At 36.2% G+C, this 13,315-nt stretch overlaps 1 protein-coding gene across 1 annotated transcript in view; it reads right to left on the bottom strand.

Moving 5' to 3' along the window:
- LOC149410957 (uncharacterized) overlaps window positions 1–13,315 on the bottom strand; it is a 38,091-nt gene that overhangs the window by 2,692 nt on the left and 22,084 nt on the right. The window contains exon 5 of the mRNA XM_089647216.1: window positions 8,717–8,828. Within this exon, the coding sequence (XP_089503342.1) occupies window positions 8,717–8,828 (112 nt within the window). The remainder of the gene's footprint in view (window positions 1–8,716; window positions 8,829–13,315) is intronic.

The following is a 13,315-nucleotide window of genomic DNA, read 5'->3' as shown; positions in this document are numbered from 1 at the left end:
ATGTGTTAAGGCGAAGCTTAATGCCAAATCACTATTTTGATTAATCTTTATAACGAATTTGTGTATATTATGAATACTGAATTGCATTACATAAATTAAAGGTTTTCCTATCGTTTCGCTTTAGTAAAATACAAATAAAAAAATAAATAAATCAACAAAAAATGTAAACGTAAACAAACGTAAAACGTAAAAAAAAAAAAATAGAAATCAGTGAAAGCATAAAGGAAACAACTTTTAAAACATACAGTATTATAGCTAAGATTATCTTTGACAGTTTCACTTGATTAACTTTTTTGCTTTCTTATAAAATTAAATAAATAAAATAGTTTTGTGCTTGAAATCGAACGTTTCTTAACTCCGTTTGTCAAGCGATTGTAATGTCTATTACCTACAATATAAGGTATACCAAGAATATAAATATTTTTGGCTTGTAGCTTCCTCTTAATCTGTATATAGCGTTTACGTGTAACGGAAAAGATATTACATATGACAGAACCTCCAAATAAGATGCTTCGTTTATACACAAATAATTGTGCACACTAAATTCATTAATTAAATTTATATGTGAATACATGTAGATCTCTTTTTTCCGACCACAAAACAGCACGATGTTTTCTGCCTTTATGGCTTTTTGAAGAGTTAACTTATTAGTCTTTTAGTCCTGTGACAGTCAAAGCGTCGTCGATGGCATGGATGAAATTGATTCCACCGCAATGGCACATCCATCTTTGTATGTTGTTCGCCAGAACTGACACCGCACAAGTATACTTGATGGTGTGATCACAAGGCCGATCAAGTACACTTGCGCGAGCCTTCAACTCAAATATACTTGAAGGTGTATGGCCGGCATACTTTCGCTTCCCAACTACGCTGCCCTTCAGTCTTCTTAACTGCTTTCGTTTTGATGATCATCGAGTTTTATAGTTTTCCAAGAAATCAGTAAGTAACTGTTTTAATCCAGGGTTCTTTTAATCACATTACATAATTATTCATAATTCACACAAGCATCATTATTTCGATTATTATCTATTATTATCTGTTTCATATCACCGCAAACTAAGCAGATTTAATAATTTAATTAAATCTAATCAATTCACGATTACTTTACTTACAGATGAGATGAATTGATTAATTTGTGGGCCGGGTCGGTTATTTACAATCTGATCTTATAAATTAGTATCTGGTTATCTGCGTAAAAATCAAATTAAGAGATTGTTTGCTTGATAAAGGTGGACCGTGAACCGCGATGGCCTCCAATCAAGACATAAAGAAGAAAGGTAAAGAAGGGAGTTTTACCCCTTGAACATTGAGGCCGCCAATCTATCTTGCATAAAAATAAAAATGTTAAAGTTCGATGTTAAAAATCTTAAATCTCCGAAAATTCTTCACCGATTGCTTTTAAATATTGACACAACGTTGCATTCGAATACACGTGTCTTTTTAAATATTGACACAACGTTGCATTCGAATACACGTGTCTTTTTAAATATTGACACAACGTTGCATTCGAATACACGTGTCTTTTTAAATATTGACACAACGTTGCATTCGAATACACGTGTCTTTTTAAGTACCTATTTAAAACAAAATTACTAAAAACATTTTTGTTATTTGCTTTTGGGGTGTTCTGCCGTGTTGCGCTAACTCCTTCTTTAGCCAACGTTTCGGACAACGTTACAGTGTCCATCTTCAGGGCAGATGGCGCAACACGGCATAACACCTCAAAAACAAATAACAAAAATACTTTTGGCCGTGAAAATCTTAAATCTTATTAATGGTTTAAAAAAAAAACAGCGACATCTGTTGGACCTAAAAGCAAGACGCGCTATTGTTTCTCTAACGCGTGGCGGGGTACAGCTAATATAATATAATATTTCAACATAAAATTAATTTTTTTGTATTTTTCAAAATTGGAAATGAAGTGTCAATAATTCAGACTATCCAGTGATTGTCACAGATCTGCTCTAGTACCTATAAAGTCCACGGGGTAAAACAAAGAATGTCAATTGGAGACAAATTTGCATTTAAGGCGATGCCATTCGTAGTAATGCAAAATCATGTGTTTTTTTTTTCCATTATTTCTGGCTTTCACCCTTCAAGGGTGTTCTTGGCCATCATTTAAAATTATTGAGAAAGGTGTATTGAAAGGTGAATTTAAATATTAATTTTATTTAAATAGGCAAATTTCAAAATTATAATGAAAATTGGAGTCGAGTTCAGACTTAAAAGAGATGAAATGTTGAATGGAGGGGAGGCAATTTTATTTAAGGCTTGATAGAAGAGAGGATATTTGTTTAGAGAGGGACAACCAAAAAATATGTGATCTAAAGTTCCCACTTCTAGACCACAGAATGTACAATCTGGGGAGTCAAGGACGTGAATTTTAAAAAGATGGGAAGGAACGGAACAATGACCGATCCTCATTCGAATGAGTGAAGAAATTTCTTTTTTGGAAAAATGAGGGAATTGCTGAAACCACGGTTTTGATGGTATAGTCCTTTGTATTGAGGCATAGCAGGCTCCCTTGGATTGACTAGCAATGTGCCAATACTCTGACCAAACATTGCGGGATCTTTCTTTGATGATGGAAAAAATGTCAGATAAGGGAATGTGGTTTACGAGGGTAACAACAGGGTTGGACGCTCCTTGTTTTGCCAAGGCATCCGCAATATCATTACCCATGATACCAACATGTCCAGGAATCCAAATCAGAGTTACAGATTTACCAGAGCTTTGAATGGATGCTATCATCTCTCGAATAAGGCATACAAAATGATCATCAGGATGAAGAAGAGGACTGGATTTAAGTTTTTGGAGGGAACTGAGAGAGTCAGAGAGAACGAGGGAATGTTCAAAATTATTTTTGATTATATATTTGAGAGATTCTATTATTGCAATGCACTCAGCTGAAAATATTGAAAATTGATTTGAAATTGAATGAAATATTCTATCATTAGAATTATTGTGGTAAACGTTAATACCTATACCACAGTTAGGAGAGTCGGGAGATTTGGATCCATCAGTAAATAAAAGAGAAAAGTTGGGCCATTTAGATAAAATAATGTCATTGAACATATTATTGACAGTTCGGGCCGGGAGATTGGAATGACTTTTAAAGATTCCGATCCCTTCTAATATTGTCGGGGATAGGGTGACGTGACTATATTTTAGTTTGTATAAGGGAAGTAGATCATTTTGGATGATGTGGAGCTCTGAGAGAGACTTAAAATTTTTACAGATGTCAGGAATAGGTTTAGTTGAAGCTCTGATTGTAGATGAATGGTTTGAGTCAATGAACAACGAGAGGCTGGGGATAACCTGATGACATTTAGAATTTAAACATTTAAGAACAAATTTGTCAGCAAATAGTTGACACCTTAAATAAAGAGGAGGATCAGAACATTCTACTTGAAGGGAATTGATGGGTGACGATTGCATCGCTCCAGTTATTATTCGCAAAGATTTAGATTGAATTTTGTCTAATTTATTAAGTACATTTTTTGAGGCAGTACTAAAAAGTGGGCAGGCATAGTCGAGATGGCTTCGAATAAGTGCATTGTAAAGCAACTTAATGCAAGTAGGGTGAGCTCCCCACCAAACGCCAGATAATGATCTGATGATATTTAAATTTTTTTCGCATTTAGTAACTAAATTATTAATATGGGAAGACCATTTAAGTTTCCTATCAAATGTTACTCCCAAAAATTTTACTTCAGAAGCGTTGGAGATTGGAGAATTTTTAAATAAAATTTGAACGGGGGGGTTTTTATGGCGGTTTGAGAAGGTGACACACTGAGTCTTTTGGATTGAAAGTTCAAGACCATGTAACGTGAGCCATGTGCAAAGGGCATTCATGGCTTCGTTAAGATATTTGACGGCAAGAGGGATGATTTTGGATGATAAGAAGAAAGCTATGTCATCTGCGAACTCGATAATTTTTATTTGTGGGGGAATAGTGACATGCATATCATATGTGTATATATTATACAGTAAGGGGGACAATACATCGCCTTGTGGTAAACCCTTCCAAATAGACCTACTTTGAGGAGAAATATCTGGAAGTTCAATGAAAATTTTTCTATCTAGAAATAGATTAATAATTGATTGGACAAACATGGGGGGAAGGCCAAGGCCTAGAAGTTTTTTTTTCAGGATTGGGATGGAAACATTGTCAAAGGCGCCTTCTATATCTATAAAGACGGCAAGACAAACTTCCTGTTTAGAAATTGATAAATTAATATCAGTGCTGATGATGGCAAGGTTATCCTGAGTGGATTTTTTTTTCCTAAATCCAAATTGAGATGGAGAGAGAAGCTGTTTACTCTCGACAAAAAATTCTAATCGGTTTTTAATTAATTTTTCATAAAGTTTACTGAGGGTGGATGAAAGAGCGATTGGCCTGTAGTTGGATCCAAAATTTGGAGATTTGTTTGTTTTTAAAATAGGGATGATTATTTGAGAACTCCAGTCATCAGGCATTATACCAGTCTGGAAGATTTTATTTAAGATGCTTAAGAAGTGGTTTAGAACATTATCATTACTATTTTTGATTATGCTGTAAGGTATACCATCTCTGCCTGGAGATGAGTCCTTGACTGTTGATAAACAATTTTTTAGCTCAATTAAGGTGAATGGAGAGTCTAGCCAATGATTAGACATGGGAGTATTATAGATGGGCGTTATTTCATCTAAGTTAGGAACAGAAGGGGGGGCAATTTTGTCCAAGAATTCATCTATCCATTTAGAATGGGACGCTCGAGGAGATGGTGAACTGAAGGAGGATCGAAATCTTCGGATCATAGACCAAACTTCCGAAATTGGAGTGTTCGGAGATACTGAACTGCAAAAGTTGTACCATCCGGATCTTTTTTTTGACCTCAATACCCTTTTGGCATTGGATTCAGCGTTTTTGTATATAAGATAGTTCTCCATAGTCATATTGTAACGATAGGAAAGAGATTTAGCTTTCCGAATTCTTACTACTTTGGAACATTCCTCATCCCACCAGGGAGTTGGAGGGAGTTTTTTGAGAGATTTAGTTTTAGGGGGAGGATTTGATTTATTTATTGCAGTTATGAGCATTGATTTGAAGTTATTATAATCATCTTTGACGGAAAATATATCGGTGGCGGGTGAATTTAGTAGGAACTTGTCCATATGAGAGTTAAATTCATCCCATTTGGTGTGTTTCGTTTTAATCTTTGTCGAAATATGAGACTTGTCCGATTGGAAAGAAGTTTGATAAGTAATGATGATCGGGAAATGATCACTGGAGCAAGGGTCGGGGGACACCACCCACGAGGAGAGAGAAGCCAGACTAGTAGAACATATCGAGAGATCCACTGCACTGGGGTTTGTGCTGGGGCGTGAGATCCTAGTAGGAGATCCGTCATTCAAAAGGAAAAGGTTGGATTGATCTAGGAAATCCATCACACTTCGACCATCTCGGTCGGAGAAAGCAGAACCCCAGACGGGGGAATGGGCATTAAAATCGCCTAATATAAAGAAAGGAGGGCTTAGTTGACTTACAATTTGCAACCAAGTTTGTTTATTGAAGTGGGCTGTTGGGGGAAGATAGACTGAAATAAAGGATGTGTCCTTTATTTTAGCTGCAACCATTTGGAAGTCAGCATTGGGGGGTTTGATATTATTTATTGGGGAAAATGATATGGATTTTTTAATAAAAAGGGCAGCACCGCCGCCCGAACCTTCCGGGCGATCGTCGCGGAGACAGGAATACCCTCCCACATTAAAGTGGGTGGATGGAGTAAACCAAGTCTCCGAGATAGCAGCCAAAGAAATAAAGTTGGAATTTAATAGATTAAGGAGATCAGATTTGTTAGAAATAGCACTTCGGCTATTCCACTGAAGTATTCTGACATCCTGAAGAGCCATTTTGAATAAATGATTTTAATGTGGAAATAATAGTAGCAGCGTTGGACGGTAGATTACTTTGAGAAGAAATAAGGTCAATTAGAAGCATAATAAGAGTTTGGATAAATGAAGAATTGTCTTGGGAGAGTTTTTCAGAAAGTTTAAGAGAGTTCATTGAGGACGGATTATAATTATTTGCACACCCATTTGTGGCATTTGAAAGAGGTGAACCATTGGGATTTAAGAGCAGTGAGTTGTGTTGTTGCTGATCGTATCCAGGAGCCGGTTTAGAGATAGCGTTTTTGTATGTGAATTTAGTTGAACGAGAAGAAGTTGTTGCAGTGGAGGGAAGAGGGTTGGATGAGGAGTTGCTGGATAAAGCCTCAGCAAATGATTTTTTGACAGGCGGGAATAATTTAGAAGCCTGCAGAAAAGACAAGTTCTGAGAGGCCATTGAAATTTTAATATTTTTTGGCGAGATTGTTCTGGGCAAGATGTGTTGATAGCTGTATGTGAGCCTGAGCAGTTAAAACATTTAGGTGAGGAGGAAGAAGGACATTGGTCAGCTGCGTGGTTTTCTCCACATTTAAAACATCTGGGTTGAGATCTGCATGCAGCTTTGGTATGACCAAAACGGCAGCAATTGAAACATTGAGTGGTGGGATATGTATACATTTCAACTGGTAATGAGTTGAAGAATAAATATATATGGGAGGGAAGAGATTGACCTTCAAAGGTGATAACAACAGATTGGGAGGGCTTCCAGGTAATTATACCCTCAGAGGAGTCCTTGTAATTTAGCCTCCTGGCTTTTATGGGATTGCCAATGTGTTGGGGGGTTGAAAGTGAAGACAGAATTTCTTCGATGGACAGATCGGTCGAGATACCTCTGACCAGGCCCATGCGAGTGACATTGAAAGTAGGGATATATGCCTTGAACTTTGAATTAGATGAAATGAAGATATTTTTGATGAAACTGTTGGCAGCTGGCCCTGAGAGGAATTCGACGGAGATTCGGAAGCGACCCTCGGCTTTTACACCTCCAGGTTTGATTGAAAGATTCTTGCTATTTGATAGGAATTTGCCAAATTCAAGAGGGTGGATGGTTTTTCCTTGCTCAGTTTTTTGGGCGTATGCTATGAATGGGCCACGGGAATGAGGAGAATAAAAGTTTGTTGGAGGAAGTTGAGAAAGTGCTGGTGGGGACAGTGAAGTCGAAGGCGAGTCAAGTTTTATTGGGGAAGAAGGAGTAAATTTCCTTTTTTTGGTAGAAGTCAAGATGACAGAATCACTGTCAGAAATTTCTACATTTTCCCCGTCTGGGGGGTCTGGAGAGGGATCTGGGGGCTTTGTAGGGGGTCCAGGAGGGAAATCTTCCTCCATTATTCACAACAGTAAACAACTACAATAATAGTATGAAAAATGACAGAAGTAAAAAAGTTTATAAATATCTGGAAATCAGCAGCGAAAAGTGACTCCTGGAAGATCAGGAGGGAGAAGAAACCTCAAGGCACAACACACTACACTTTTTTTTGCCAGAAAACAAAAAAGAATGGTAAAAAATTAATTTTAGATAGAGCAAAACAAAACAACTGATGACAGCCAAATGTTATTGTTGCAATCCATGTGTTTGCAAAATCATGTGTTTTTGGTTTGAAAATTTAGTCGCCTAGAAATGTTTCAGATGCGTTAATTAAATACTGCGAGTAAAATACATCTTGGCCTTTGAAATAATCGAGTATTTTTTAGATAAGCCTATTTATAAGCCCAGAAAAAAATAATGTATAAGGCCAATGAAAACTGCTTTAAAGTTCAAAATCTCCTACTTACGAACCCATTTTCGGTTATGATTTTATTGTATAATGTGGAAAATTAACTTATTTATAAAATATTGGAAAATTATTTAAATATTTGTGCCTGAACATCCACAAAATAAAATAAAAAGCACTTTTTGGCCATGTTTTTTTCTTGCATAAATCCAAACAGATGGATGGTGTTAAGCGGGAATTTAAGCCTTATCGCCATCTACGTAAGGTGTGTTATTGATAGCGGCTGGATTCAAAATATTACACGACGTAGTGCATCGCCTTAAGACCACGGGGTAAAACAAATAATGTTAATTAAAGAAAAATTTGCATTTAATCAGAATTGATTGTTCAAACGTCTGTATTTTGTTGCTGACAAAATACAGACATTCATTATTAATGATTTTTCGTAGATAATAAAAATCTATTTGCGCGCGAACTATCATTATTCTTGCCTGCCACAAATTAAGAGGAAGCTACAAAGCCAAAAATGTGTATATTCTTGGTATACCCTATATCGCTTTGCAAACAGAGTCTATAAACGTTCGATTTCAAGCACAAAACTAGTTTTAATTTATTTTGTAAATAATTTTGTAAGAAAGCAAAAAGTTAATCAAGTGAAACTGTCACAAATAATCTTTTTAAAAGTTGTTTCCTTTATGCGTTCATACATTTCTATTAAGAAAATATATTTTGTAGTAGTTTACATTTATATTTTTTATTGAGTAATTTATTTTTTTATTTGTATTCTACTCAAGCGAAACTATAGGAAAATCTTCAATTTATCTAAATCATATTTTTTGGTATTCATAATGTACACCAATTTGTTATAAAGATTAATCAAAATAGTGACTTGGCATTAAGCTAAATAAACCGACATAGTTTTTGACAGCGATGGTTGTTTGTAATATAATATTGTGGTACAAAGTATCGTCACAAGGTGTCATTGTTACTTCAATTTGGGACTTTAACTGACGTTCCTTGTTTTTCCCCTGTGGTTCTTAAATAAATATAGGTAATTGTAGTAGATTATTTACCGATGTGGCAACGGCGTCGAATTCAATATCCAACGTTCTCAGAAGTAGAGTACCATTTGAAGTCGCTCCCAGAACTGCATCTCCGGAGATTGTGAAATTGTTCAATACCACTCTGGAAATTGAAACCAAAAATATAATTAGGAATTTATAATGTTCAAAATCAGCTCCATCGCAGATTAACCCACCTGTATCGCTGCGAAAAGCGATATTATGAGGCCTCGAGGGATATTTCAACACATAATTATTATGATTCTAGGCAGTGAAAGCAAAATTGAAATTGTTGGTGAAATTATTGAAAATTTCATTGATATATAACTTCTTTTTTTTTATATTAACTCCACACAGGAGGCCCTGAGGAAAATAATTTCCCTCAGGGCCTATGTCATCTTTGGGGATGCTGTGTGGAGGGTCTTTTTGTGGAGAGGAAGGAGTGAACATGGGTCTTGAAGAGTCCCATGTTGTAGGAGGGAGGAAACACAGAGGCCGGCAGTTCGTTCCACAGCCGAGCTGTTAAACTTAAGAACGAATCGTAGAAGCGACCCGTTCTTGTGTGACAAATGTCAACCGTGTACAAATGTTGGGCACGCGTTTGGCGTGTATCCCGACTACGCACCGGTGCCGAAGGGATCAATGACGCTAGTTCCTCAGAGCATCTTCCATTGTAATACCGATAGAACAAGGACAGCATACCTACCTGACGCCTGTGCTCTAAAGATTGCAGTCCGTTTGTTAAGATTGGGGAATCTATCAAACGGACCGCCCGTTTTTCACTTCTGATTTTATGTCCGGGTTAAATCTTTCCCACAGGAAAAACTAAACCTTTCCACACACTTTTCCACAAATGATCATCTAGTAAATCAAAATTATGCAAGTGCATTACATAAGCAAAATAAATACAAAACAATACAAGAACAACATGTCAACTCACCAGAGATCAAATGGAAAAATAATTCACAGACTCCAGATATTTTCATATCAGAGGGTTCGGCTCGGTAGAACTCCTAACAGGGCCTATAAATCCTACTGATCCCTCAACATAAATATTAAAAAAATCTTTCGTTATCCTACATGTATTCAAAATGACCGACTTTTGCATCTTTATATATACATTTTTTGATAGACCTAATACGCCTAAATTTTTAATGAAGAATGAATTTGCTAGGTATAATGCCAGTAGCCGAAATAACAAATGGTAATATTTTTATAGTTTGAGAATGCCAAATTCTTTTTATCTCATTTCCTAGATCTGTGTATTTTCGTATTTTTTCATTAACAGATTTTTGAATATTACAGAAATTTATACTTATGAGTTGTATTATATTCAAAACCAATTTTTAATAATGACATTAATATTTTGGATGATTTATATCGCGCCATTTTTGTGCAAAATCACAATTAACAAGCATACTGATTACACACAAAAGAAAATTTGAAAGATTTCTTTTTTGGGAAGAGTTTCCAAAAATTTCCAGAAAAACTACAATCACTATTACTACTCCATCATTGCTTCACATTTAAACTACTGCTCCACAATTATTTTGTAACGACAGAGAAGAAAAAGAAGTTGCAAATTCTCCGAAATAGATCAATGAGAATAATACTTGATTTGATATTGATTTTCAAAAGAAACTAAAATGTTCAAGAAACTAAATTGGCTAACAGTGAAATAGATGCTGATCTTGAACGCGATGATATTTATACATAAAATAATAACAACATATTACCAAAATACGTTTCGAAGAAAATTATATATAACCTGGACATCTACAGACATAACACAAGAACTTGTAATAAAATTAGGCTACAAGAAATGGACAAAGCCAACATACAAAACAGTTTACTTCATAATGCTTTAAGTTCAAAGTAATATAACAGTTATATAACTCCATATTGCTCGCCATAAAATCCCTGTATATATATAATAGCTGTAATTGTGGGCGTGGATACAATATGCGCTGTGATCTGCTAGCCAGGCTATATTTGAAAATTATAAACAATTTACGGAGCGCCGTAATTATGCGGCTGTCATCTGTCAAAGTGACAGATCCCATACAAAGATATGATATTCCTCGGCAGTCTTCAAATTGATCTGACCCCCTTTCCTGGGGAAGATTATGGCCCACTGTGTCAGCCCAACATATAATACGTACCTACATGCCACGCCCAATTTATGCCCGCATAAAATAGCGTAATGTGTATAAGGCTTAAACTCTGCATCAATTGATAGATTCAAGCTTGATTGTAAAATGTAAAAATGTACATATGTAAGTTATAATAAACTAGCCATTTGTGAACTTGGCTATATATTCACTAAAATAAAATTAAGAATTTTAAATTAAATTGCTGGTTTTTAATATTTTCGAAGTGTGTGGATGTCCAAAACATCACAGGATGTAATGATCTGCCCTTTCTACTTCAAACTTTTCCTTCTCTTCTTTCTACGATACATTTTCCTTAAGTCCCGTAGGTAACTTTTCCATAAGGCTTTGGTTATATATATATCCGGGGTAGGAAGGTCCTCCCTGCCGTCTTTTCTTTATTACACACCCCTTCAAGTGTGTACATCCTAGTTTGTCTACGTGACGTACGACCTTGAACGTACTCATTTCACGTGACGGTTCAGTATAAAAAGGCTTCACCGAACGTTGTGTTGGGTTTTTGTTTCTCGGTTTAGAAACCTAGTTATTTATGTTTTGTGTGGTATCCCTTGGTTCTTTTGAGATAGAGTGAGTTGAATCCATTACCGCTGTTTTTCAAAACCATTTCATAATCCTTATCTTCTAAGTCGCCTGCTCACCCCCCCCTAGCTACTCGATTCTACCTATCGTAGGGTAATGTGAATATAATAAAGTGTTAGATTTTATATATGTGATATACATACGATAAATTTATGGTGTTAGTTGTCGGCGCCATCCATGTATATATTTTGGGAGGGGAAGGAGAGGAAAGGAAATGAATTTTTTTCAAGTTAAGATTGACTCCTCCGCTTACCAAACAAAACTGATGGATGATAATTCGAACAAGGCAATCGATATCTGCGTGTCTGGATATCACAACCGGCCGGGTCTCCCCTTGTTCCAAATCGGCAACCTTCACGCCAGAATAAAGAAAACCAGGTCTCTTCACCAATTTCAGAATTGCCCCAATCTCAAACACCTCCAGGATAAACTACTTTACTGAGTGTAGAAGGGGAAAACCATAACATCCCTTTATCACGAATCTAGTCGCGAAAGTGTGACACGTAAGGTCCTAAGTTACGAGCCACCTCTAGAAAACATTGTAACTCCCACGTCGTCGGGGATTTACATCCCTTTCTAGGTCAATACATATATAACACACGACGATCTTGTCGACATTTTGCCCGCTTATTAACGATAGGTTGTGTGCCTACCCATTCAGCCAATTATCATGTGAGATATATGTAAGGTCTACTCGATATGCCAAATTTGGGATGAGGACTGTCTGTATTTTAATATTTGGTTCCAGTATTTATTTTATGAGGTTACTAGCATCCTCGTGTATTAGGTATGGGTAACTCCTACTGAATACCTATCCTCTCAGGTAAGGTATAAACGGATAATTGGTTTGATGTTTTGCATTTAATTTAAAGAGGCTGCCTACCTCTCGAAAGATACCTGTTGAGAAAAGTTGTTCGGTTGGTAGTTTTATTTCGGAGATTACCATCTCCCTCTTTCGACTTTAGATTTGTTTTCGTGCATCCCAATTCGTAACTTAGAAAGTCAAACAATAGATGAAAAGTATTAAATTAGAAAAGTCAAATAACAGAAGAAAAGTTTTCATTTTGTTCCGTCTGGTTGCATCCGAACGCTTTCAATTTGGGACGGCATACGCTAGCAAAACTTCCCCTTTGACTGACTGTACTCCGCGCCTCTCGGCCTATATATGAAAAGTCATTGGCCTGTCTCTCACTCACAGCTGATTGACAATCCGTCTAGGGTATTCCTTTTAATGATAACATTATTTGGACGGCAGGTGTCGTAAACTTAGTTGTATCCGTCTTTTAAAGGGGGTCCTCTGGAATTTAATAAATAATATAAAAAACTCACCCAGTTAGGCACCTCTCATTCTCAGCGTGAAGCTTACCTGGTTACACTATATAGCTAAATCACTTTAATTTTCGACCTCCTCCCTACGCTTATAAAAGGGTAATTAAATATTCCTGTAAATAAAATTGTACCTCCCTAATCTGTTAGGATTCGAACCCACAGTTAATAATCTATTTGATTCTCTGGGTTTCGGTCTCCGTGGATAGAATGCCATCTCGCCAAATCAATAACTTAGCCCGATTAAACACTTCCTGCCTTTATATGTTCACTTTGTTTTAAAAACGCGATCATTATTTTTATTATTTTCATGTTTTTAAGACAAGTAATTTAGTTTGAACTACACATTTAAATCAACACAACTTTATAACACAATCGCGATTGCACAACACCGGGCGCCCCTGAGGTGGGTTTTTACAAAACGGCGCTCTACAAATTATCCGATTGTTCCTTATTGTCATTATTATTAATTGTTTTCTCACTGAGTCGAATCACTTTCACTTCACACAAACACCGGATCAATAATCTTTCACTT

The sequence above is a fragment of the Hesperophylax consimilis genome, chromosome 26 (genome assembly GCF_061612785.1).
Source record: "Hesperophylax consimilis isolate HC1 chromosome 26, BYU_Hcon_1.0, whole genome shotgun sequence".
NCBI lineage: Eukaryota > Metazoa > Arthropoda > Insecta > Trichoptera > Limnephilidae > Hesperophylax > Hesperophylax consimilis.
This window is presented reverse-complemented; position numbering and strand designations above follow the sequence as displayed.